At 44.4% G+C, this 27,908-nt stretch overlaps 1 protein-coding gene across 9 annotated transcripts in view; it reads right to left on the reverse strand.

Moving 5' to 3' along the window:
• The window catches only part of DTNB (dystrobrevin beta), a 199,798-nt gene that overhangs the window by 30,820 nt on the left and 141,070 nt on the right, over positions 1-27,908 (reverse strand). For 7 of the 9 annotated variants that reach the window (XM_050710129.1, XM_050710128.1, XM_035568286.2 and 4 more), the window contains one exon: positions 22,647-22,667. The exons of the other annotated variants lie outside the window; for them this stretch is intronic. In XM_050710129.1, the coding sequence (XP_050566086.1) occupies positions 22,647-22,667 (21 nt within the window). The remainder of the gene's footprint in view (positions 1-22,646; positions 22,668-27,908) is intronic. 9 annotated transcript variants of the gene reach the window in all.

Raw genomic sequence — 27,908 nt, forward strand, 5'->3', positions numbered from 1 at the left:
AGACAGGAGGGGCAGAAGCCCTGGAACACAGATGGTCCCAGGACAGGAACTAGTGACTGGCTACCATCACAAGTTACTAATTACCGGGTAAGTGCTAGTTACCAGGACACTGTAGCCAGGCAGGCCACTCTAGGATACACTCCCAAGGTATTACCAGTAATAAGCCCTCGCCTCTATTCTAATGTACAAAATATGGGTGAGACACCCTGCAGAACACCGTGTACAGCTCTGGTTCTTCCCGTGTCAGAAAGAGGAACTCAAAATGGAAAAGGAGAAAACTGGGGGAGACATGAATTTTGTTTTCCAACTTAGAAAGAGTAAATAATACAACTGCTGCCTAAGAACAATGGTGTTGTGAAGACATGGATATAAAAATATCAAAAGTTATTTGGGTGTCCAAAAGTAGGAGTCCAAAGAAGAAGCAAAAGAAATAGAAACTGTGGTTAACAAGACAGTAGAACCCGGTAGCACTGGCACTCTGACTGCAAAACATTTGCGTGCTTGGAATCTTAAAATCCAACATTTTCCCATTTAGGAAAGGTGAAGAATGTAAAGACAAAAAGATGTGCGTGGGTGGTAGCACATCTTCTTAAATGTTTTTCATTCAGTTACAGAACTCTGGGATCTTGAATGCAATGGATCAGTGAGATAACTGATACAGATGAAGAATGCTAATGCAAAAACCAAGTATCACAGCAAATGGGAGCGGGATGAGCTGTTCTTTAGGCAACTACTTGCAAAGCACATAAGTGAAGTTGCATGGTTTTGGAGGATTTAAATTTGAGATGGGTCTATAAGTGTTCCTTTAGAAACACTGGTAGTGTTTAGGAAGGCTAGAAATTACTATTTTCTTCTACAAAGTACACCATACTTCATGGTGGTGAACCAAGACAAAATGACTGATGCTGGGGAAATTGGTAGTTGTTCTGGGACCAGATTTTATGACTTGATTACTGTACAGTGTTTCAGTATTCAGCGCACTGTTCTCTGGAGATACTTATCTTTAAAGGTAGCAGGATGAATAACTTGAGACTAAGAGTCCCTGAAGAGTTGCTTGAAGAGGTTTTTGGCCTACTGATACCCATTTTAATAAATCTTGAAGTAACAGGGAAATTCCAAATGGTATATTAGCATTTACCTTGGTAATATTAAAAAGGAAAATCAGAATGATTGGGTAGCTAAGACCAGATAGCATAACATTAAAAACAGGAAAAATAATAGAAAAGCTGATAAGAGAAAATAACAACAAAAATTAAAGGATTATAACTAATGGTCATTAGCAGGACCTTTCAGTGGGCTGCTGTGGCAAAAGAGAAGTGGAGTCAGTAAGTAATTAAGGTGCTAATGGCGATGATATTGAAGAATCTGAGGAAAATACTTCTGGATACTACATTGTAAAACAAAGAGTGAGAAGGAGAGGTGCTGAGAAGAAAAAAAGCCAAGCAGAGGCATTATTTAAAGATTTGTAAAGATGACTGATAGTGGCGGGTTAGGATACCTCTACCTTCTTAACTTATCCAAAAAGTAATTAAGAGCTGATTTTATCTAAATAGGTAGGTATATTCACCAGATGAAAATACAGAATACCAGAGGTGTTTAATCTAGCCAGGAAAGGTAAAATCAAACCCAGCTGGAAGCTGAAGCCACATTCTGGAATGGAGACAACATGTTTTTCAACGATGCGTGATGTACCACGGGGATAACCTGCAATGCACACCAATGGATCTTTTGTATCACCGTGTTTTCACACTAACATTAGAGACATTTCTGGCTAAACAAACTACTACAGAAGAGGGTTTTACTGGATTCAAAACCTGGAGTAATCAGGTGAAATGCCATATGATAAAAAGGATACCAGAGCAGCTGCTCTAATGGCCTTCAGAGCCTGGGAGCCCATGGCCTGCTCAGACCAGTGTCTGAGATGGATGTCTGGCCCTCCACGCACGAGGCCGAACAGAAACGTGGGCACCTGTGAGCCCCACGCTGGAGCTGGGTCGTGCTCATGTTACCCGGTTAGTGCCACCAGCCCTGCTCGGCCCGTCTCGCCCCAGTCCTGTGGAAGTGCATCGTCCTCCTGGCCCTGAGCTGGTGCCCTTGCACGCCTGCTGCTCCCTGGCGTGGATTCAGAAGGCGTGGAGAAAGGAGACTCTCTCCAGGTGCCAGTGCGGGCCACCCCCCTCGGTGAGCATATGCTCGGAAATGGGCGAGCTCAACATGCTGGTCAACTCCGATCTCACACATTTTGTATGTCACACTTCTGTCTAGGAAACAGCCTATCACCTAATCCTTAGAAACAGGTGTAGTACATTAACGTACGAGCACCGTGAAATTTGTACGTGCAACGTTTCTTAATATTTGAGAACCTTTTGCTATGCAAATGTTAATGTCTTCTGAACATAAAAGTATTCACCGAAAAGTGAATTTCCAAGTCTTGGGGATTTTTTAAAACAAAAATAATTTTCTACATTTAGGCAACACAAACTTGGAGTGTATAAATAACAGTTGTAGGGGAACAGTAGCCTTCCCAAGGAACTAAAATGTCTCAGTCATTTAAAATGGGTTGCTTTGAGGAAAAAAACACCTGCTTCAAGGAAAAGATAAATGTCTGAAACACATTAACAGAATATTGTTACTTTCAGACGAGAAAACTGCTTCTTGCAGTACCATGCAATTACTGAAAAATCTGATTTCTCTGTGCTTGCAACACTTGTGTTATTCAATAAAGTTTGCGGGAAGCCATCCAGAGAGAAGAACTCTCAAGTCAAAAACCTTCTTTCAGACCCAACAAAAACCTAAATTTGCTTCTTGGCTTGGACCAGACTTTATCTGAGCAGTTCTGACAACAGCACGAGATAACCGACACCCAAGAGCAGTGCCCCTCTCAAGGAAGACATGCTGCTCTTGATGGCCAGAACGCTGTCCCAGCCGCATTGCACGCATTTTCAGCAATATCTGCACGGCCTTGTCTGCTCAGGGCCTTTTTTCGAAGAGTTGCAGCCCCTGGTGACGGATCTCCCCTGTGGAAGGTGTAACTGGAAATGAGCTTACATGCCATGATGAGGAGCAAACTGGCTTTACGACATTTCTTAAAATGTTCCAGTGCTTAGAGGTAACACTTTTTATGAGAGGAAATCTGGGTTCACAGAATGATACTTTTCTCTGTGCCTAATCCGAAACGGTGTCTGTCCAAGGCACTCAGTACTACCCAGTAATGCCATTGAGTGGATTTGATTTTCAGTACATGGAAGTTTTTCCACAGTGCCACAGCAGAAGTCCAAAGCTGGGTTCCCAACCTCCCCGGCCCGTTGCTCCTGCCCATCCTCACTGCAGCAGTTGCAAGCCGAGCCCCGCGGAAGAGAAGCCAGCAGTGTGTCTTCGCAGCAAAGGCCAACCACATCCTGGGGTGTGACAGCGAAGGGGCAGCCCGTGGCACCAGGGATGGGACCCTTCCTCCCTCAGTGCGTTCAGCTGGAGCCACCGGCCCCAGCTGGGCCCATGCGGAGCCGGAGCTTGGGCTGGGACCCCCGAGAGCCCTCCCGCCTACAGGGCCATGAGCCAGCGGCTGCGCTCAGCGCACGAATCATCCCGAGCAGATCCTTGGAGCCAATTCACGAGGAGGATGGACTGTGAGCTGTTCGCAACAGGGATCGCCGCTTGCCAGGAGGACTATGTAGCTGCTGCGAGTCATGGCGCGTAAACGCTCGTAAAGGGACCCACAGTGGCAATCGGGTGAAGGAGGAGAGCAGTAATTCTGGTTCCAAATTGAGCCCTTGAGATTTTACTGACGTATGTGGAGAGAAAAAGGTGTAGAGTAGTCCCAAGGGGAGACTGATGTCAGGGTGGTGATGGAAACAATTACTAACTGGATGTAAGAGTTAATCATTAATTAATGATACAGCTTCAGACCCTGAAAAGGGAGAAAACACCGGATGGATTTACAAGGTCGCTCATCTGTTGTTTAAATCCATGACTGTTGTGTCAGAAAGGAAGCGTAAAAAACACTCGAGGTTTTTGCAGGACCTTAAAAAATGTGACTCGAGGTTTGAATTTGTTGGCAAAAAGAGGAGGAAGCCAATGAAGACAGAATGTGGGCGAGGACAGAAAACTCGGGAAAATATTTAAATTCTTCATGGCTTCCATCATTTCCTGGAACACTCCCCCAATATTTTATACAGTCCTCAAGGACATTAGAGATTATACTTGGGAAGTTCTGTGTTGGTGATGAACATTGTCAACACAGGTGTTGCTGTAGCCTGCCCTGCTGCCAAAATAGGCCAGTCCTGTGTTGTGCCATGTAAATGGCTGAAATAGACACAGTTAATTCAGAAAGGCATACCGCAGCCTCACATATATGTTCCAGTGCTGGCCCTGGGATAGAGGCACTCAGGCCAGCACAGGCACGGAGAAAATGAAAGCTAGTGCAATATGCTGCTTGCAGTGCAGAAACTAGGAGCTGCCTGGAATGTGAAAAAATAATGCATTATTCACAAGAGAGATCAGCATTCAGCCTGGAACCAGCGGTGCTGACAAACTGCAGAGACTTTCCAGGAGCTGAATTAAGAAGGTTACTGCCTACTTGTGCTCCAAAAAGTCAAGACATGAAATAGCTAAATGTGAACCCTCTTTGGCTCGCTGTCAGATCTTACCTTTTTGGGCTTTGCAGGAAGCTTTTGGCAATCATAGCAGCGAGAAGTTCAGACTGGTGGAGTAGCCACAGAGCCTGCACGCTGCTCTGCGTAACTGCAGCACAGCCGTCAACGTCAGGGGCTGGGGGGACTTCCACAGAGTCCACGAATGGTGACTAACAGAAACCGCGCGCTCCTTCATTGTTCCCGAGAACTGTGTGCAAAGGTTTGGCTTTTTCACCCACTCTGCCTTTGAAAGACTGTCATGTGCCAAAAATCAAGAGAGAGATGAAAACTACTCGTCAATGGACTAAGAATAGAAACTCTGCTGAGAGCCAGGGGAGGCAGGGCTTTTTGTCAAGTCTGGTTTTGCTGAGTGGGGCCAACCTCCTGAGGTCATGCCGAAGTCAACAGTGGGAGGGACAGCGTCCTCCAGAAAGTGATTCAGAGCAGGAGGCTAATTCAGCTGCTCCGACTTGCTCTTCGGAGGACCACTGCCTGCAGTCATGAACACCAGCTTCACCAGCTAAACTTAGCTGCTGTGGATACAGATCGTGCTCTTCAAGACGTGCTGGCATCACTACTGTGAGAAATGTGGAGATTCCCAAATCCCACAGCCTGTGATGGCTTCAGCGTTTGTACTGGAGTTTCATGCTGAACTTCCTCGGCACCCTTTCACCTCAGCTTCTCTCAGTCCAAAGACCTAAATCCTCAGAGTCACACTCTGGGTCCATTTTTCAGCTTGGAAAACTGGTATAGAAGGCAAAATACTATTCCCCTCTTCCAGTTAAAATTAATTAGGCACGCTCACAGGTGCTCATCCCTGGCTGATATGAATATGGTGAGGACCAACCTGCATTTCTCCACGATGTGGACAGGAAACCGGCTGCGCTGAGACCCAACTACAAATTTTACATGAAGGAGTAAGAGGTCTAGAAATGGCCATATGCCAAGTGTCCGCCCTGAGCACAATGATTCCAGTGGCTCAACCAGCTGGGAAAACCCGCAGCTCGTGAGGTGATGCCCCCATGGCCCAAGGAGGAAGATTGGCCCTTCTCTGTCCTGCACAGGACACTGCTAGTTCCTAACAGAGCAGCAGTTGCTGCCTCCTGAAAGCCAAGTGTCAAATGTGGACCTTAAATGTCACAGAAATATAGGGAAACCTTTCTGGCCATAAACTTTCTCAGAAAATATTACCTTTATGAAGAGAGTGACTATAAGAAAAATTGAATTTCGTGTTATCCGTGGCTTCCTAGCCTGAAAAGCCTCCCTCTCTCTTCCTGGTATGAGAAACTGTCTCTTGAGAGGACAATTTGCTCTTATGCTGCTCTGCAATTTCCTCCTTACCAGAAAGCTAAAGCCCGTCAGTCTCTCAAATCCACACAAATCAAATGCAGAGCAATTTTCAGGGATGTTTGTGGAAGGGAGCACCACAACCAGCACAGACATGCAGGTGTTGTGATGGGAGCGGCAGCGGACCAGGACCCTGAGTGTCCGCCTTGAGCAGAGCCAAGGCCGCCACCGATGGCCTTGCTCGACGAGCTTGGGTCCCTGTCCTCCTTCTTCAAAACCTTGCTAAATGGTGGTGATGTACACATACAATTGGCACACAAAGCCAAAGCCTTAAAAAGAAAGGTGATGCATCTCTCACTGATCATACGCCAGCATAGCAAATACTTTCTTAACAGGGGTACAAAAATGGGTATTTTATTCTTAACTTGACAAACTTAAATCTAACTGCTGAATAAAAGAGAATACACAGTTTGATTTCTGTATCTAAATATTTTCTCTGGATAACTGTAAAGTGACTAAAACTAGATAAAAACGTAAATGAAATGTTTAATGGAAACAATACAACACCATGAGGAATACAGCTTAAGGAAAGCATACCTCACTGGTAACACTATGAATATAAATTTCTGCAGAAACTCATCAACATATACGTTCTAAACCCATTTCAGGAAGACTGTGAACATGAACAAATATTTATATTGGGTCTGAGAAACACTGCTGTACTATGATGAAAGTTGGATTTCTTCGGATAAATACATCTATGCTTTATTCAGAATACGGAAGACTTACAGTGCCCTTCACTAGTCATTTCCACACTCTCTGAAGCCATGCTTTTATAAATTTTCATAGGTAAGTAGCAACTGGTTACTTAGCAACTTTCACTACTTCTCTGAAGTGTGCTACCTATAAAGTACTCAAGGATTTGTCATCCTTTTTTAACATACTTGGCTCTTAAAAAAGCAATAACAAATGCAGATGAGTTGTCTGCAAGGCTGGTAGTCCAAGGATTCTGCAAACACTTTGCAAATGAATAACCCCATCCATTTGAGTAATGACACTATCTGTGTGCGAGGTCACTCCTCAGTGCATGCCTCATGGGCGACGGCCTACACACAGACCAGAAAGGTGCACGGAGGCGACATAAGAAAGAGCACGACAGAAAGCAGCCCCATCGTCCCGAGCCTGCGGGGTGAATCCAACGTCCCCTCCTCCCCTCTGCCCAGCCGTGTCAGTGATGCTCCCTGGCTTGGTGAGTGCAGAGTTGCTGGCTGTGTCCCAAAAGAAAGAAGAGGCGGCAGTTACTTACCTACAGCAAGAGGCACTTTTGGCAGCTGGACCTCAGAGCAGGTGTGGGGCCCCTCTCGTGCACTGCTGGGGATCTTCTCACTGCTGCCCGGGAGCCTCGGCCACCCCGTGCTCCTCAGCATGGGCACTGCGGCACGGCCAAGCCACTGCTGCCAGCACGGGTAGGTGCCTGCGTTAGCTGTGGGCTTGGAAAATGAGCAATGGAAAGCACGTTCATGGGGTTCTTGCTGGCTCAGTAAGCCCTACTACGGCCAGGTAAGCTTTGGATCCTTTCTTTGGAGCAGGTGGCAATGTGAATCGCCTGCACTGGACTGACAAAAAGTAAACTGGATGCACATCTTTAGTAAAAGGTGAAAGATTACTAGAGGAAGCAGGATCCACTCTAGACAGACAGGAGAAGCATCAGCTGCTACATGGATTTGAGATTGAAGGACTGCTCTCCCCACATTTGCCCGAGACCTAAGCCAAGGATCGCACATTTAGCAAAAGGCAGTAGGTTGCTTCATCGTGCAGCCACTGCCGCGCAGCTGCTGCAGGCATGTTTTTAAAAGCAAGCTCCTTGTGTCCTGCTGAAGTGCCTTTGATCTTTGGAAGGAGTGGCTCGTGAGCTAATTAAGAACACACGGACACAGGGTATGACGCATTACGAGAGTCTCTGTGATGTGATGCTGTGGTCTTTCAATGAGCTGCGAATAGCCACAAAGAGGAAGGGAGATAATCTGAAAGACTTAGTCCTGTCACTGTCAGATCACAAAGACTGAGAAATAGCCACTGTAGCTTCTTTCCTCTCACCACCGGCCATGCCTTCTGATGCAAAACTCAAAGGCTGATTATTCAGCTGATCATGGTAAGCACTATGTGTGTGCTGATGTATCAGCTGACTTTGCATCCCAGGCACACAATATATACTGACCATTGGGGTCAAACTAAAGTGTGCTTCTGATGGGAAACAAAATCTGCAGGGACTTGTCTGTTCTCAGTCAGCAAGATGTTCCCTATGATGTTAATACGATCTGTTCCTTCCATTTTCCAAGAGCTTATGTAGGAAAGTAAGAATAGGGCATTCTCTGGGGGTATCACTTCTGAGCTGGAGGACAAGAAGAAAAGCAAACCTTACCTCCCAGATCTAAGACATGCACTTTTTTTTTTTTTGGTATCTTCTTGGGTCTAGCATTGGAAAAAACAAACAACTTTTTTGAACGAAAAAAAACAACACTGGCAATAAAAAATGTTATCTCCTACCTACAGCAACAAGCATATGCTGTTCTGTAACAAGTTCATGCAAGAAGCGTCACTTGAGAGGAGTAAGGACCATGAGAAGCACAGGCTGGCTCACAGGTGGGTATAGGAGGCACAGGCAGTGACTTCTGCCCCTCGTATCTGATGCCACTGGCAGAGCAGTGAGGCTTCCTGAATTTCATGCTCCTTCATCCTCAGAAGGTTCACAACAGCCGTGCCAAATTTACAGACCTGTCAGCTGAGTAGCATGCACTGTTGTGGGTGACACAGCGATGCTCTCTGCTGTACTTTGTGGCTCTCCCTGTGGGCAGAACGAGCTGTGGCAGCACTGCAGCCTTGGCTGAGCTGGTGGCCAGCACAGTGGCCAGCAGGGAGCTGAGACGTCAGGCACACAACACACGACATACAGCAGCACACGCTGCATGGGATCTGTTCAGAAGCGCAGAGAATGTGACCAGTCTACCTGATAAACACCAACTCCTTAAAGATCTAGGCTTTTCCCTTATTCCCTTTTCTAGGGAATCCCAGCGCTTGCAGCCTTGATCTTCTCACCCTTCATTTCAGAAACGTCTCTTGCTGTCTGACCCAGCTGCCTTGACAGTTCCCATGTTCCCCATTACCACCTCAGAGCATCCACAGGAAGAAAACTGGCCTGCTCCAGACGAAATTAAAGCTGCGCTTGGCTATGGTGGTCTGGCAGCTTGCAGATGGGGATGCAGAAGAGCCTGGGCCTCTGTAGTCACCAGCCTTCAGAGGAATCCATCAGTAAGTGGGCTTCCCTGCGGCACTGCCCCAAGCAGGTGGAAAAGGGATGGGAGTAAGCAGAACAAATCCTGGCCAAAGGGCTTCTCTCCATTCTCCAGCCATGTGAGCGTGGGTGGCTTGAAGGCCACTGCTAGAGCAGTGTGGCTGGACCGACCAGTCTCTGATTCGGAGTCCAGTGCTGGCATTTATCAACTTATCAAATCTCCTATGAGGATTCACTGGTGATGACCAAGGTCACTATCAACAGTCTCTAAACAGCGATCACCAGCTGGTTTTAGGTATGAAGTAGTACAGAGCTGGGAAAGACGTTCTGGACAGTCAAAACTGATCTCTTATCACAGATACCCACAGCGTGTAACTGCTATAAACCCAGTGAGCACTTTGGCAATGGCTTCCCTGGTAGGGAGGCTGGACATGACAGTGCTCAGAGATCTTCTTGGTTTCTTCCTCGCAGCCTTTGCCGAAGGACACTCCTCTAGTTGAAGGAGAGGAAAATACCACGAGGAACCTCCTAATGTCAGAGGTGATGTGTTGTCTTCTACCATTACTGACAACAGAAGTAAGACTTTGGATCTGAAATTGATGCCAAAGAGTTTTCCATCAGGCTGTAGGTTTGTCCTTGGTATCAGCAGCAGGAAATTTGGAGATCGGAGGTTTCAGTTCCTCTGCACTGAGGAGAAGGAATGTGTAAAGGGATGTCTAAAGATACAGGCCGGACCTGGGCGAGCCTGACTGTCAGCATCCAGCTCAAAGAGGTCAAAGACAACTAGTGAGGCTGTTCATCGGTGGGTGAAAGAGACTGTAAAAATCTTTGAGAGCAATAATTGGAGCTAAGAAATTGATAACTTGATCTCACCAAGAGAGGCAGTAAGGACCACGGCTGCCATGCCCACCGTGACTGCGATGAGGCAGAGCGCACCTGACATCTGGATGCGCAGCACTGCTCTGCAGATCCCTGCTTGTACATGCATCAGTGCCAAGAGCATTCATAATGGCATAACCCAACTAACACGATTTAGGTCTCCTGGAATTCTGTAGTTTATTTAATCCGATGAACTCATTAATGTTGTCAGAAACACAGAATTAAATCGTCAATGATCTGGAGAACTGCAGCCCCTAGAAGCAAACACGTAGTGTTTTCAAATAAGTACAGATGAACAGGGTTTGACTGCACCAAGGCTGCACATCTGCTTTTTTTTTCAGCCCCAGGAGGCTACTGGAATTCAGATCTTTCTTCAAACATGCACCCCCCCACTCTCACTGGCGAATTTATTTCAACAGAGAAAGTTTCAGGGAAAAGAAAATTAATTTTCACATTAGCAGACTTTTTCTTAAACTACATTAGTCAAAATACTGAGATTTTCTCTTTCTCTGCTGTTTTAATTCTTTGTGGATTTAAGCACATCTGCTTTGGGCTTTCAAAATTATAGGGATATTTACGGTAGTCAGACTAAATCACAAATACAATACAAGCATTTCTCTCTAAACCCAATTTGGATTACATGATGATTTTAATAGTTAGAACAACTTTCACTTCACTTTGATAAATAAAACCCCCAAGAGGTTTCAGATTGAAAGCATCATGAAAGACACAATGTACAGCTGGAACAGATATTTCATACAGACTCTTAGGTAAGACTATTTTGATCTAGCACTAAGGATAAATTGATTCCAGGTATGTGTTTTTTTTTAATTTCTGCAGTATGGTGTAATATTTACACCAATGTTTGACTATGTATAAGTATTTTGATTTTTTTGATAGTTACGTTGTAAATACATGTTGTTGCAGTGCAGAAGCCATCAATGTACAAGAGGAAGCTATCACTATAATGGCTAACATAACGTCTGAGTAAGCAAATATTGAACCTCATCATTTCCAAGGTCTTGAATTCATAATATTTCTTTAATACTAAACAGCACTTCATCTGTATTTTTGAGGTTTCTTTATCTTACTACTAGCATGCTTCGAATCAGCTATAACTACCAAAAAAAAAAAAAAGTACAACAGAACACTCAGATCAAAGATTTTACCCTCTTGGGATGCTGCTGAGCATCACAGATAGTTCTGCCTGCCAGCTAGCTCCATGGCCAGCAGGGAAGGCATCCAACCACCGCCCAGCCAAGCTGCAAATAAGCTCGAGCAAGCTCTGCAAAGATCTCCTCACAGCTGCTCGACCAGGGATGCTCTTCGAGGATAATTGAGTCCACACCAATGTGACAACAGTGAGGTAGACACTGAAGGGAAATCCTTTCTCTAGATGCTTCACGCTCTTCAAAACCAGGCTCACTGGCATGCAACTCGTTGGGGTACGTTATTAAATCAGACTTCAGTGACAAACTTCTGGTTTGAGATAGCATTTTGTGTTGACAATTATGGGGTTGTGTCTTCTCATATCTCTTTAATTTGCTCAAAGTCAGAGTGCAAAAGTGTATTTGTGGGCTGGGGAAAGAGAACAAATTGGAGAGAGGCCAATAACCCAGAAGAAACTACCAACTTCAAAAAGATAGAAGTTTACTACACAGTTAGTAAAAGAGTGATTTATGCTCAAAGGGATTATTTTGTTGTATCAGACCATACCTAAACTCTTGTGCTGCATATAACATGCTTTAACAAGATGTTTCAGGACTCCCTTTGAAAAAGACAGCCCTTATAAAGAGAGGAGATGGAAAAAGGGATAGCTCCTTACAAAGGAAAAGGCCAAAATGAAGCAATAAGTCTGTGTAACAGATGATGAAATGAGCCCCAAATTGCTGCCATCTGTTAGCAACCTTTGCCCAGTGAAATGAATTTCATGTGAGGTCAAGAAATCCCAAACTGCTATTTCCTCATTACTATTAATAAGGGCCAGGTGCCATATAAACCAATGCTGGATCCAGATGTCCTTCATGTGGCTTTGATTACCCTTCTATGCTTCCATAATGATAAGAGGGAAAGTATTACAAATGCTCACACAGAAACACATTTAATATTAATTCCTCTGCAATTGAATTACTGGGGATTAACAGTGTTATACACCTTCCATTCTAACGAATGTTTAGAGTTCAGCTATGTAGATGTAACTCCTGCAAGATGTAGAGCAGGCTGCCCTTAAGAACCAAGTTACAGTATGTGCTGTTGCAACAGGGGCCTCTTCCATATTTTTTATGATTGTGTATGAGAACCAGTTCTTTCTACAAGTGACAGCCAAGATACAAGCAACAGTTCTCATTTGAATTTCATCAACAGCTTGTTGGATAGTCTTGAATGTCTAAAAAAGTATCAGTTTTCCCCGTCTCTGAAATGGACACACTCAATTTGATCCAGAGAGATGTGAAGATGTACAGTTTTGTAGTTTGGTTAAGATTAAAATGCTACAGATATGCATATACACTATTTATGGCATCAGTCAGTTGTATTTGGGTGCCAATCCAGTGCTACAACACAGCAGAAGGAATTAGTGATTGCAGAGAATTAAGCATACACTGAGGCATATCCTGAAGAAGTATGCACGCACTGTCTGCACTTAAGCTTATTTACATACTAGATCAGGTCCTTGATTATAAAGTCAAGAAAAATTTGCTTTAGAACAGTCAGCATGGGTGCGAAATTCAGCTGGGAAGCATACAAGCATTTCACATTCTGGACTCTCCATGGATAATCATACAACCAGTTGCAATCTACACTCAAAGAAACTATGGCAAAATAAATTATTCCTGAATTCTGTCTTCTAACTTTCAGTCTTGCCAAACTCATCATCGGCATCACATTTCCTACGGACTAAACAAACATCAAGTGAAATTCAACCCTGCCAAACACATGCAAATCCTTGCAGTATATCTCTCCAGTCATCTTAATGATATCTCCACAACAAAAACACAAAATCTATATGCTCATGAATATCTACCCCAAAATGTGGCAACAAATGTTTTGGTGGAAACATGCATGTGAAATGAAAAATACCACTAACACACCACAATGAATTCTCATGAAGAAACAACAAAGGACAGAAACACCCACTTAGTGGGAGAATATATGCCACAAAAAAACACCAACCACATTCTGACCTTGCATATGAGATCTTCAATGGCGACCTATGAAATATTCCTACAGAATAAGCCTAAGCACTGGATTCACAATTCTAAACAATCATTGATTCTGGCGGCACACTGCTTATTGTCCTTTATAACCTTCTCTCTGATCTGCTGTTACATGAACCATCCTCGTCTGTACTGCTGCAAAGGGGCACGCAGCTGACTGCTGGTGTGCCCTCTCTGATCCAGAGGTGCTAGCTGGCTGCTTTCTGCCACGTAGTTTAAGTGGCTGCCCTGAAAGAATCACTCTAAGGAACTGTGTCTAGCCTCTTCCAGTCTGGATTTGTACTTCTTGAAGATCTGATGCAAGGTCAATGAAGGTGTAGTTACAAGAATTTCTGGCTTCATCTTTTTCTAGGAACGCTGTCTTTAATTAGGACAGTTCAGTGCTCTGATTTGGAGCATGGCCCCTCAGAAACTGTAAGAACATAATTGCTGGAGCGGTGAATATTGGCACAGGAAAAGGAATGTTTCAAGCTGGCTTTGCTGTTGAAGTCAGCTTATTATAAAGCTGACTTAACCCTCAGTCTGACTTAACCCTGGACTGACTTAACCCTTGGTCCAGAACTCTGCTTTATCCATCTACATCAGATAGTCCCGTTAAGCAGAACAGTCTCTCCGTTTGGTTCCTCATCAAAATATAAACCTTAAAATTAAAATGTTGGTTTTATTGCAAGAAAATCTGTGTATCTGAAAAATATTTCTAAACTGCTAAAAGCAAAATTTCTCATATAGTGACTTGTAGAAAAAAAGCTGTTGTTAATACACCCCAGACTGACAGTCCATGCTCACACACCTCCCAGACACTGTTCTGACTCTGCAGTCTCTCGGGCGTTGTCTGCCCTACATGTTACTCACATCAGAACCACAGAGACGGCTCGGATCTGGTGGTGGTGATTAGCTCCAGCCCTGCTCCCGTGCACCCCTGCACCCAAGGTATGCGTAGGCCTGGAGACACGATGTTATGCATGCAGACTACTGCTTTGGCAGGACGTGGTGGCCCCGTTACAGACGCTGCTGGGGTTCCGGGTGTCCCGACGCTGGGTGCCCGAAGGGGTGGGAGCGGTGTGTGATGGCACTGGTGGTCCTGCAGAGCAGCTGAGGTCTGAGGGGATGACTGGCCCCAGCAGGCCAGCCCCCAGCTGACCTCCAGGTCCCTTCCAGCCTCAACCACTCTGGGAGTCTGTGCTAACTCCAGGCAACGCCATGGTTTCTGCAGCAGCTCCCCCAGTCTCCAGTTACTTCCTAGGGCATGCCATGACGCCTGAGCAGGCTCCGTACTCCTGTGTTGGTGCCGAAGGACCCTCTGAGACCCTGGGCCTCCTGGGGAGTGCAGGAGCATCCCCTAGGCCTGCTGAAGGTCTTCTGGGCCTGCAGGGCAGGTGCTTAACCTCAGTTAGGGGGGCTGGCAAAGTGCTAAGGCATGAGACTGTCTGCACTGCCTCCCCCTTGTGCGACCTGGGTTCTTCAGTGCCTGGGGCATCCCAGGGTCTGCTGCAGAAATGGTGGAGACGTGGCTGTATGTAACTGCCCGAAGGAATGTACCAGACAGGTGCCACCTCACCATCAGCTCTCACACGCTTTTGTACACACAACCTCCCTACAGAGCCCTGTCCTCACTCCCCAGGGCACGGGGCTGGCCTTGGGACCATCCGTATGGGATGACCCGCTAGCGAAGTGTTGCGCAGGCCAGAACCTCAGTCAGTCCACCTGGATGAAACACATCTCAACACCCTTCGTTCCACCGCAGCCTGCAGCTGACAAGCCAACGGCGGTGCCACAACTTCCAGCAGCGCACAGCACGCTTTCTTGAAGCAAGAAGGCTGCTCCTGCTGCCACGCTTCCAAGTTATCAACATCAAAATGGGCCAGAAGGAGGCGAAATGCCCTGAATACAGAAATAACCTCTTGGGGCTCCTGGAGCCTCTCTGACCACACGTGATGTGACCAAGCCTTGACTTTCCTTATGACTGCCCACGATACACCCATAGTACCTGCTTTGTATGAGTACTGTGCACTCCAGTGCAGACACCGTAGGACTGTTTCCTTTCTAATTCTCTTTTTGCAAATAATGTGTATTAAAACAAACAAGCAAGCAAACAATCAGAAACCACCAGAAGATCAAAAATGAAAATGTTCATGCTGGGCAGCCTCTTGACAGAGGATCTGTTTAGAAAATAAAAAACCATTCAGCAGTTTCTGAAGTGCATAAGAATGAATAAGCATATTTTTTCCCCAAGTCAAAAGCAAGCGTAGCCACAATACTTTTGTACAGAGCTTTGTTAAAAATGGTAGCAGTTTAAAAGTTCAAACTTGGCATACGTGTCTTTCTCAGTGAAGGCAAGCCTTGGAAAACATAAAACTGAACAAACTCCTGCCTGTTTCTGGCTGTGCAATCCAAAATGTGATTAAGTACAGTGGAATGCGATTCAGGGAAGACATGAATGGAGTGGGTACTCCGCATAAATGGTTCTACGTTATGGCTGTTACCTCCTAATGGGACAGCAGGAACATATGAAAAATCACTTTTCCGTGACAATTTTCTCAACTGCTATTTTTGAAAATATCTCTGGTTACTACACATCAGAAATAAAAACATCTAAGTGCTCTCTACTGTTTTAGTTTGCCTTGCGTGTTTGACAGCACTTAATCACTCATGCTGCTTGTGCACCCTCCGAAATGGGGCAGCGTGGCTAGACCCCTCCTGGGCTGTTCCCAGACAAGCGTCAGGAGAGGACCTCGCGCCCTTCACTGCCTGCTTCAAGCAGGGCACTGCTCTCAGAAGGCTCTGGCAGACCCATGCATTGTCTGGCCTCCACCATCCACTACACACAGCACTAGAAAGAAAAGCAGCAACCCACTTTCATCTGCTGCCGCCTGAGCCGTGCTCAATCCTCTTAGCTCTGCCCTCCAAGCTCGACACAGATGGAGAGCGCAGCAGGGGAGGGCTGAGTGGGCCCAGGGAAACTTGTTAAAGCCTTGCCGCTCGGGGTGGGGAGCAGCACTTCCTTTCTCTTCAGACAGAAACCAGGTCTTCTGTAGACATCGGCTGCACACCTCGGTCTATATTTCAGCGCACTCACACAATTGCCATAGGAAGCGCCATCGTGTCACTCAGAGATGTTTCTCTTACCTGACATTCAACCACCACAGGGCAGTGTGATCCGTCTGAGCAAACAGACTTCCAGGAACGTAATCCTGATGCACATCGATGGCTACTCACTCTTTGTAGCCAAGAACGTCATCTGCTATGGGCAGTGCTAGCAGTTAACGAGCAGGGGAAAGTCTTCTCCTCTTCAGTACCAGATGTCAGCACAGACCTAGCCCACCTTTCTGAGATGTGTACTGATACATAAACCCCAAGGGTACAGACACCGCACTCCCGATATGACTTCAAATACTTAACATCTAAATGACTCTTTCAGGAGCCTTTCTAAGTTTGATATCTTTCAGGAGACCCATAAACATGGCTCCTCACGTGGAGGCACAAACTCAAAGCTTACTCTAAAGCTGTCTGTCTATATTAGTGAACTGAACCATGCCCAGGAGTGTTTCTGGCACTGGAACAAAGTAATTTACAGTATTAAAGTGTCAGAACGCTCCCTGGCACGGTTTTAACACATCTCAGCTACCACATTCCCCAGCAATTCCCAGGCACACTGCAGGAATCATTCCCAATACTGCATGCAGCCACCAGGTCTTGGAGACTAAGAAAATCTGCTAGCAGAGGCAGGCATTTTCATGCCAGTTGGCCTCGGTGTCAGAGAACTTTTCCATGCGTGTTCACTAGTACAGACCTAGCCTGCAAGTCTCAGGAACTGCTACCATTTTTTTCAGCTTAACCAGAGAAGGCATTTAAGGCTGCCAGTGTGGTAGGCAACTAGATTTTGTCTTTTTCCTAAGTTTATCCTGAACAGCATTATGTTACATAGAACAGGATTATTCTATGTTAAGCTACTTGAGCTATTCACTCCTAGAAGGTGATCTTCCACTTATTTCAGAGAGGCTCTTTAGTTATGAGTATGAACGATTATCTTTCAAGCAAGTTGGGTCACGTTAGCCATATAGCTGGCAGACATGATCCATCAATGCTGAGAGCTTGGAATCATCCACAGAGACCAAAGGCACACCCTGGAAACGAAGGGGGCCACGCAGTACAAGAAGGCAGAGGACTTGCAGTGTTTAGGCATCAGGAGGAATTCTTTGTATTTTTGTTAAAATGCACTAGCGCATGGTGATGGGGGTCACCCAGCCATGCATCAGTGACCCACTCTGGAGAGGTGAATTAAGACCTCTGGATGCAGCAAAGACAGACACAAAACTGAACAGCAGTCTCATATTCAGACATAAACACGATGAGACTTCAGCCATTATACGTTCCTCAAGGTTAGGAATTCCCCTCTCCCAGGTTTCTACAGCTCTTGGGAAGGAAGACAGGTATCACCCTAGCTTGTTGTCTGGGATCAGTTTTGCTATAGCTGTTGGTTATGAAGGTTCACCACAGAAAAGGTATGTGCACTGCAAATGAGGTGAAGAGGTACTGCTGCCCCTGCACCTCTCATGCTGAGTACAAGTTATCATCTACACCTAGCGAAGGTAGGAAAACTGGGACTCCTAACAGCCCATCCGCCGGGTTAAGGAGCAATCCTCCCATGATTTCCACAACTTCAAGAGGACTATTTGGTGTCAGCGTGTCCACTTCTTCTGATCGGTAATATAACCTCAAAATTCATGAGCCTCATCTGCTCTGCAACGCCGCATGGTTCCCACCATCTTCAGAAAGGAAAAGATTTCCATTCCAGTGTTTAAGCACTCCCATGTGAGCTCCTTTGCTGTGAAGCCATTTCTGTGCCTGTTTGGCATTAGAGCAGTTCTCTTGCGTTGGATTATGAGTGCTCGATGCTCTTCTGGGTTTGTTGTATGTATTATTGTACTACATGCCAAAGACATGATACATGTGATGTACATCTTTGTGAATTCCTTTAACGTTCTTCTGAATAGTGAACAGTACAGCTCCAATGGCTGTTCATTTGACTATAAAACAAAGGTTTTAATATTTAGCAGATCATTTAAGCCTCTCACCAGCTGTGACATGAAAATGGTCCTGTTGTAAATTAAGATCTATGCTGGAAATGATCTTTATTAGCTGGGATGCAACAATCTTAGAAGTAATAGAAAATGGTGTGATGGACAATGAATACCTTGTGGCTCAATACCCCATTACTCCAATATCTCTACACAACGCACTTTTCCTCGAGGGTGTAACCAGGACTGGCCCAAGTGATTTGAAGGAGCAGCCCTGTGAAGGGAAAGGCAGTAAAGAAACTTTTGAAATCTTGATGGAAAATCAACTCTGAACCAGGATCAGAAACAGTGGACCTCTCATGATACACATTCCCTATAGCTTGCTATGATATTCAAGCCAGACTGGCCAAGACAGCCATAGCTTTTTGGCCTACTGAGGACATTTTTGTGTCTCAGATGTCACTGTGCTCACCTAGCCTTCTGCTGGAGATGAAAGTCAGTTCCCATGCAGTTTTCTGTAGGTACTTGGTAGTAGCCTCAGCAGCCAAGTAAATTTTTATTGCCCTGCCACTGGCAGCGAAGATCTCTCCTCAGTGCTTAGATGTGCAATCACTCTGGCTGCAAATATATGAGCAAACCCTAGCTTGCTCCTCTCGGCTATGCGTCTTGTTGCACTAGGTGGAATGCTGGCTCATGATGACAGTCAAAACGTCCATGCTAGCCTGGGTATGTTCAGCCCTTGGAATGTGCGTATGTTTCCTTAAATGCAGAATGAACAAGATAACTTCTTCAGGAAGTCTTTTTTGCTGGCGAAGAAACTTGCTTGAATATAGCCAAGACAACTGATCCTCTCTGCCCCATCTCTACCTGTTGCTAGCAATATGGAGAAGGCAGAATGGGACTTGCAGCTTTAGCAGCGAAGGGAAATCAGAAATTCCTGAAGTGGGTGCTGATGCTACTGCTTTTGATGTGCAGCCAGTCCTGAATCAGTGACTGTTCTGTTGATTTGTCTCTTATTTACCTTAATCCTTCATGTAAATTCAGGTTGCCACCACATAATCAAGCCATCTCATCAAGGGGTGAGAGGACCATCCCTCTAGATCACTAGGGCACTTGGGTCTTCTCTTCCACAGGACCCAGACAGTGTTCCCCACTGCCCCTCACACATGGGCCAGGTGTTTGTGGACTAGATCGTAGGCCTTTGCAAAGTACTAATCAGACGAGGCTCTTTTTCCAAGCCTGATGTTGTGGACACAGGATGGGGCTGGCTGAGCGCACACTGCACTGGTATCCTTCCCAAGCTACTCTAGGGTTTTATATGCTTATGTAGAGGGAAGATGCAACTCTACAACCACCAAAACTGGCAGAGGTTCTAAAGGACAGTGTAATGTTTGATAATATTCTTAAAGTTCTTCAGTTGGCTGTGTTTCTTTAAGCTGAGATCTCACACCCAGCCAGCCCTGTGTTCAAGTATGCCTGTTATTGGAGAAAACGGATGACATGAAGTCCTTAAAACATTTAGAAGCGAGAGTATGGTCCAATGAATTCTTTTGGACTTCAAACTGGAGATATGCCATTACCTCCTTTCCAAAATAGTACAGACACCAACTCACAGAGTTGTTACCAATGCACAAGTCCAGCTGGAGGCCAGTCACCAGTGGTGTGCATCAAGATTTGATACTGGGGCCAGTACTGTTTAAGATCTTCAGTAATGACCTAGATGATAGGACAGCACACATCCTCAACAAGTTGGCAGACACTACAAAACTAGGAGGAGTGGCTGATAGACCAGATGGTTGGACTGCCATTCAGAGAGATCTCCGAATCCCTCTGGAGAAATGGGCAGATAGGGACCTCACCAAGTTCAACACAGAGAACAAAGTCCTGCTCCTGGGAAGGAATAACCCCGTGCATCAGTGTGCTCTGGGGGCTAGCTGGCTGGAAACCAGCTTGGCAGAAAAAGACCTGGGGTCCTGCCGACAACAAGTCGAACAGCAATGTACCATTCCAGCAAAAAAAGTCAACAGCATCCTGAGCCGTGTTGGAAATAGCGCTGGCAGCAGGTTGAAGGAGGCAATACTTCCCCTCTCCTCAGAAATAGTGAGGCTCCATCCAGGGTGCTGCGGCCAGTTCTGGACAACCCAGTACAAGAAAGATACAAAGCGAGACTGGAGCAAGTCTGAGGAATAGCCAAAAACTATGACGAAGAAGTAGTGCATCTGCCTTATGAAGAGAGGCTGAAAGAGCTGGGACTGTTTAATGTGAAAAACAGAATGATCAAGGGGACATTAACAATGAGTACTAATCCCCGATGGAAGAGAGTAAGAAAACAGAGCCGGACTCTTCTTGGTGTTATCCAGTGAAAAGACCACAGGTAACGGGACACGTGGAAATACAGGAATTTCCCATTAAACATAAAGAAAAAAACTTTCTTATGGTGAGGCTGGTGAAGCACTAGCACCAGTTGCCCAGAGAGGTTGTGGAGTCTCCAGTTTCGGAGATACTCAAAACTTGATCCGAAAAGATCCTGAGCTGCCTGCTCTAGTTGACCCTGCTTTGAGCATAAGAGGTAGATTAGATGATCTCCAGAGGTCCCTTCCCACCTCAGCTATTCTGTGATTTCTACAACTGTGTGTTTCTTAGCCAAGTGGAACACTGCACCCTGAGACTTCCATCTTTTCCAGGCTGCACCTTTACAGTTAGGAGCAGAGCAACTCCAGTCTATTTCAGCCCATGCAAATATAAGGATGTAAAGTTTCAGTTCCTACAGATCAGTTATGTGCTCTTTGACTGGTCAAAATCTGCTTTCTTGAGTTTCAAATCCTTTCTGGCTCATTCATCACTGATTCCAACAGAATGGGACTGGGAAGTGTACCAATGTATTGACGTTATTTTAGCAGTCAGTTTTGGCTCTCTTATCCTCTTACTAACACAGTGCTCCAGGGAGAGAAGGGAAGAAAAATTGGGCAAGTTCTTCCTTTGATCTCATATTTACCCTTTTTCTATATCCATAATCAGGATGAAAAATCACAACAGAGGAAAAACAAGCTAATAAAATTCTGCATCTCCATGTAGATGATTATTCCTAGCAATGATGCTGGGTAAGAGAATGACATGCGATACAACATTCCACTTGCACAGTATGAAGTGGGAGGACAGGGACTGTGGTGTGTTGGTTGCTTTCCCTTCTCCAGGAAATTCCTTGAAGATCACTGCCACATGCTGCAATCTGGTCCCTTCATTAAGCCAAAGAATTTCTGCAAGGTACCTTAGCAAACCCAGGGATAAATCTTCACTGGCAGCATCAACTAAAGATGAACTAGGCTCCAACAGAAGATGCACACTTACCACCATCTTCTTTTTAAGTTGAGGACAGTATTTTAATAAATAGCCATCCAGGAGTCACCAAAAGCCAATTTCAGCACATGTAGTATTGAAGTGTTTCCAGCAATTGAAGTTAACCAGAAATATATATTTCATTACAAAAAAAAAAAAAAAAAGTCACAAGAATTTCCAATTCATGTAATGTATCTGACAACATTTAACAACAACAAAATAAAGCCAATAGGAAACACAGGACTAATTTTCATTAATGCTTTGTGTACAAAGAAAAACATGCTCAAAAATGCTGAAAAAATGTTTTGTTGGAGAGAAGACACTGAACATCTGGTTATTTTTGAGAAAAGCAAAAGGGCTCCCTCTGGAGTGGATTCGGAAATTAACACAGGATTCAGATTTTAATAGGTGGGCAGAGAAAATGAATATGGTAAAAAGTAAATGCATTCTTGTCTCTTGTTAGTTTACTCATCCTGTTTACAATGAGCATACTGGGACTAATTCAAGGAGACTATATCATGATTGAATGATATGGATCCATGCCTAGAATATTAAGTCATTAATTAGTTTTCATGCATGGACTTGCATGTGGCAAAGAGGCAAATTAAGGATACCTGAAGAGACAAGAAAGCTTTCTTAGTATGGAAAGCACTCTAAAGAATCTCTGAGAAAATAAATTCTGAAGCCAGCTGAGAATCCACATTTCAACCCTGGATGGTCATGCACAATTCTATAAAAAACTAATGAATACAGTCACCGCTTGTGTGCCCATGGCAATCAGCTCAATGTGAAAGTGATAGTGGAATAACTTTAAGGACATACACAAAAACATGCTCTACTGGATAATCATGAAGGCTGCTTTCAAATTCAGATGTGAGAAAGACCCCGCATTCCGGTGGTTTATTTACATACAAGCCAATTAACAGAAAATTGTATTTTCATGCAGTAAGAAAAAAGTTAGATCACCTACAAACTGAAGTCAACTTACTGCCTGTTTTTGCTCTTCTTCCTACAATCGTTGGCAAAAGAAAAAGGTGAAGAGAGAAACAGGGTAGATTAATTATTGTACTATAAGGAAACATACATACACAAAATCTATAACAGATCCAATGAAAGAACAGAACATGGCAAATTGTAGAAACATCTGTAGACACAAACGGAAACAAGGAAGTTAGATGTAACTGTTGTGGTGGGAAAGCAAAGATGTAATTTGTTCCATTCTCAAAAGAAGACTCTTGTCTAAAATGGCCACCAGTATTTGGGAAAGTTGAAAACGTGGAATTGATGTTACTGTGATCTTTGCTTGAAGCAGAACCTGTACTGGTGTCTCTTCCTATCCTAGACTCAGAAATGACTCTCTAGTTGTCTTCAAGACAATCTTACTTTCAGTCTAGAAATATCAGACTATCATCCTCAAAAGTCTGGAAACACCCTTTGAAGTGTGCAATCAATGCAATGCATTTGGTTTCCTGCATGCACAAATCTGCCATCACAAAGACCAAAACTGTCATAACGTGAGAGCTAAAATATCAGCTTTTTGATCACAGAGTGACCACTAGCACTGGACCTGCAGTGACCTCTGCAGATCAGATTTCAAAAGGGCAAATTAAAGAGCGGCACGCAATCAGATCTAGAATGGGAGGAGAGAAACTGGGAGACAAACACCAAAGATATGGAGTAAGCAAAAAGAGAGAACAATTTCATTGTTGCAATGCAACTTCTATCAGTATAGATCACTGCTAATTTGAAAGACCAAAAATAGTGAAATATGGATGAATTTATCAGCTTTTGAATCAGAGAAATGTATGCTATGATCCTCCTGGGCTAGCAGAATCGCACTAACTTCAACTATACATGCTTTTTTGGGTATGAGCAAAATATCATATATTGAGAGTTTCTTTTACAATTCAAATGTTTTCATAAATGTTGTCCTCACCAACAATGGGAACACCATTTTGAGCTCTACAGGCTGTTCTGTCATGTGGGCTTGGTTGTGTGGAGGAGCATGGCAGCTGTAGTGTGGTAGCAACAGTGTGCATTAGAAAAATAGGTTGGCAGCATATTTTTTGAGTACTCTTGTGTTTGCAGAATTAGTAATTACAGCTTTTTCAGGGTAACAGTGTGTGTTCCCTCCAACAGTGGCTTTGCACGGAGTGGCAGTGCAGTGAGCAGCAGGACCACTCCCCAGCACATCTCCCCAGAAATTCAGTTTATGGAATTAAAATTCATGGAATAGATGTTGCTTCTGACCTTGAGATCTATGAACCCATTTATCTACCTTCCCTCATTTATTTCCTGTCTGAGTAGGACTAACCAGTCTCTGTCCCCTAATTTGGAGTAGTTTCTTTTCACTGACCACTACACCAAAAGATAAAGATGTGTTCCTGACTGTGCACTGAGGGCACTACAGAGATACACTGGAAGTGACCGCAGAGATGTACAGTAACACATAACCACATCACTCCACATTTCTGAGCAGATATTTCTGTTTTTTTCTCCCAAGATGTGGGGTGGTTCAGGTGCATATTTAGGCACTGATGTAGCAGATGTAGGGCACGGTGTCACTGAACCATGAATCAACATCGACTGCGGAGGCCACGGCTGCCCTCCCCGTGCTCCCACATGTTTCCAGTTGTTCCTTCTACAAGCACAGGGACTCACAGGACCAGATGGTGAGCCAGGTCAGGGAAAAGATCTTAAATGATCTCCACTCTACAAAAAAGTTGTTAGTTTGAAAACTGAGGCTTTAGCATTAACTACAGATGTGAAAAAAAATCTCAAGAGATGTGGAGCTTTGCTAGAAAGAACTGAGCAGTTATTAGATAAATCATCAAATCAGCTAGTGAGGAAATTACCATTGAGGAAATGGAAAAAAGTGATATGGGATATGTCTGCAGAATATCGTTGTAGCTTAAGGCAAAAACCCTGCAAGAAGGCAGACAATCATCACTGCTGACTACTTATTAGAAGAGTGCCAGCTAATGGCACTAGGTGATTGAAGTCTTCAGAAGAAAAGACAGAAAGGTAAGCCCGCAGCCTGGATGAGGAGAAGATAAAAAGCATTGAAGGGAGGCACTGGCGACACCACTGGCAGATAACTGGCCACTGTGCAGCTTGGGTGGACAGGAGGCCTCTCATGTGCAAGGGCCTGATCTGCTTCTGCCTAACTAGAGATGGCCGGAGCTGCCGGGGGATGTGAGAGTCGCGGGCAGCACCACAGCGGCCGCTGCAGGAGCCCTTCAGGTGCAAGGCCCTGGTCTTCGCCTCAGCTGCACACGGGCCTGCTCTCTGGCATGATCTGCACATCCACGCTGTTATCACCTCTCATCACCCAGACTGGGATGGCCTGGGATGGCTGGTAGCACTGCTGTGACCACACGCAGCACCTCTCCCACAGCCCGTGGGTGCTGTCTGAGGAACGCTGCCCTGCACTAACAGACTGGCCCAGAGTTCAAAGGCTCAAAGGGTTTCAGAGAGCGTTGGACAGTGCAACCAAAACGCCACCGACGACACTTGGTGAAGAGCTGAAGGACCTGAACTCCTCCAGGACAAACCACCCACAGTTGCCTACACCCTGGTACCTGCGGCCTCCTGAGTGCCACAGCACAGAGCACAGCACCTGGAGACCAAAAACAAATAAAAGGTTCAGAAGCACACACTGTGTGAAGAGCAACCCGAGTGCATGTTGCAGGAGTGTGGGCAGATGGCTGTGCTGTCTAACAAACATCAGAGCAGGACGCAAATCGCGGGGGTTCGATTGCCCGCACACACAAGGCCGCCATCACAGCACGGGTCAGCCCTCGCAGCTGGAGGATCTGCCCCAGTGCCACAGGGAGAGAACTTGCCTGCACAAAGCTTTAAACTGAGCAATTTTTCAGAACGTAGAGAAGTTATAAATGAAAATGAAGGAAAATGCAGAGATCAAAATATGTAACAAAGATGTAAAGGAAGTCTGTTAAAAATAGTGTTAGATAAATCACCAGAGTAGACTACAGTGATAACTCGTCTTGCATTGAACAGGGTTCATTTTACCTAACGTACCCATTGAAAACAAAGGCGTCCAATATCAATTAATCATCTGGGCTCCTTTTATATTTAACAGAAAAAATAGACAAACCTCCAGAGAACAACTGTGTCCTTCCAAATATATGCTTTCCTCTCTCTCCTGTTTACAGAGGGAGCTGAGATACCAGACTTTCAGATGACCAAAGTTAGGTAAGATGAATCCAGCTCTAAATACTGAAATGAAGGTGGCATTAAAAATGCAGAAAATATTGTATAAGAAAATGGAAAAATCATAAAAGCTTAACAGCTGATCTAAATTATAAATGAAAACTTTTAAGTGCACCAAACGAGAAGAGTAGCTAAAATTTGAACTAAAAATTCATGTCTGACAGGGCTAAAGCTGCCAGAAAGGAGTCTTTGAAATGAACACAAATAACAGAAACAAAACAAAGCCTTGAGGTGGTGTATATTGGGTCTTGATAGTGATGGTAAAATTCTTAATAGGGGAATAGGAATCAGTATTTCTTTTCTGTGTCTGAGTAATAGGAGGATGCTGTACTTTCCCCTTGTAGTTTCCATCAGCAAAGAGTGAAACACTTTCCACCAATAATGAGAAAACGTGTTAAAAGAGTATCTACTAGAAATACTATTTTTAGATCAATAGGCCTGGGCAGCTTGCAGCCAAAACTCTTACAGTAATTGCATGAGGAGTTATCTGGTCCAGTTAAAGCAATTTTTAACAGATCCTAGAAGGGTCCAAGGACTGGGTTGTGCTGTCTTGTACTGATATTCAAAAAGGGAGATAAGAAAACGCAATTAAGTATAAACATCTTGCCCTATCATTAATTGATTCAAAGTAACAGAAATGCTGATTCAAGACTCAACTAATAAGTAATGTATGAAGCTTTATAGCTTCATGGAAAATAGGTCTTGCCAAATAAATCTGATTTTGTTATTTGAATGTATTACAAGTTTGGCTTCTACAGGAACTGCACAGATGTAATATATTTTCATATGAGGGAATTTAATTGTGACATTCTTGTTAACCAGTTAGCACTATACAAAACAAACAAAGCACATTACATGGAGTAAGAAAAGGATAACTGACAGAATTCAAAAAGCTGTCACTGGTGCAAAAAGGCACAAAAAGAAAAATAGCAATGAAGAATAATAAAACTACTCCTGTAACTCCCTGTATAGTGTTGCTTAGACTCAGAGAAGAAATCAATGTACAGTTTGCTTTTGCCCAGTTTAAAAAATAATATTAAATATCAGCAGAAGGCAAATAAAATCATAAAAAAAGACTGAAGTACAGTATTGTGAGAAACTCAGCAGAACTCTACCTGTCCAACTGCTTTAAAAAAGAAGATTGAGGAGTGCTGTCAGTGTGAGGAGTAAGTATCTGCATAGGGAAAAAACAGGGACACTAAGAACTCCTTGATTTAATGGAGGGAGAACCACACGTACCAGAGCCCATGGGTGCAAACTGAAGCTAAATACATTAAAACTCAAAATAAGGTAGACATTTTTAACTGTGCAAGCAAATTTGCATTGGCAGTGGATTTTCCATTTTTGATTTCATCAGTTCAGGAACAGATGTCTTTCTGGAAGATGCTTTCATCAAAGACAAGCTGGCAGGCTCCATATAGAGCTAATAAGGGGGAAATTCAAAGAACCATATTATGCAACGTGTAAAACCAAATAATTGTAACAGTAACAGGCTCATAGGATAACTCAGGTTGAAAGGGACCTCAGGAGGTCTCTAGCCCAACCTCCTACTCAGGACAGGGTCAGTTTAATCTCAGACCAAGTTGCTCTGAGCTCTGTCCCGTTGGGCCTTGAAAACCTCCAAGGATGGAGATGGCACAACCCCTCTGGGCACATGCTGCACTGCTTCATCATCCTCCTGGGGGAGAAGTTCTTCCTTATATCCACTCATATTTGCCCTTAAAGTTTTTTAGCAATTTTGGAAATTGGGGAAGACAATAGATTCATAAATGAAAAGTCTAGTAAGAGATGGCTTCTAAACCAACCTTCTGTGTAATACAGCCTAGCAATGTCATTAAATTTTCTGACAAACTCGTAATTTCTGATAGAAGTGGACTGCACGATCCAATTTAACAAATGGGTCCTAAAAAACACTGGTTTATCAGATGGGGGTCCTCCTCCCTCCTCCCTCCTCTGTCTCCCCAGTTGCAATGCTGCCACTGGTGCCCACGTGCTCCCTTTACTCTGCAGTATCCTG

The sequence above is a fragment of the Cygnus atratus genome, chromosome 3 (genome assembly GCF_013377495.2).
Source record: "Cygnus atratus isolate AKBS03 ecotype Queensland, Australia chromosome 3, CAtr_DNAZoo_HiC_assembly, whole genome shotgun sequence".
Classification (NCBI taxonomy): domain Eukaryota; kingdom Metazoa; phylum Chordata; class Aves; order Anseriformes; family Anatidae; genus Cygnus; species Cygnus atratus.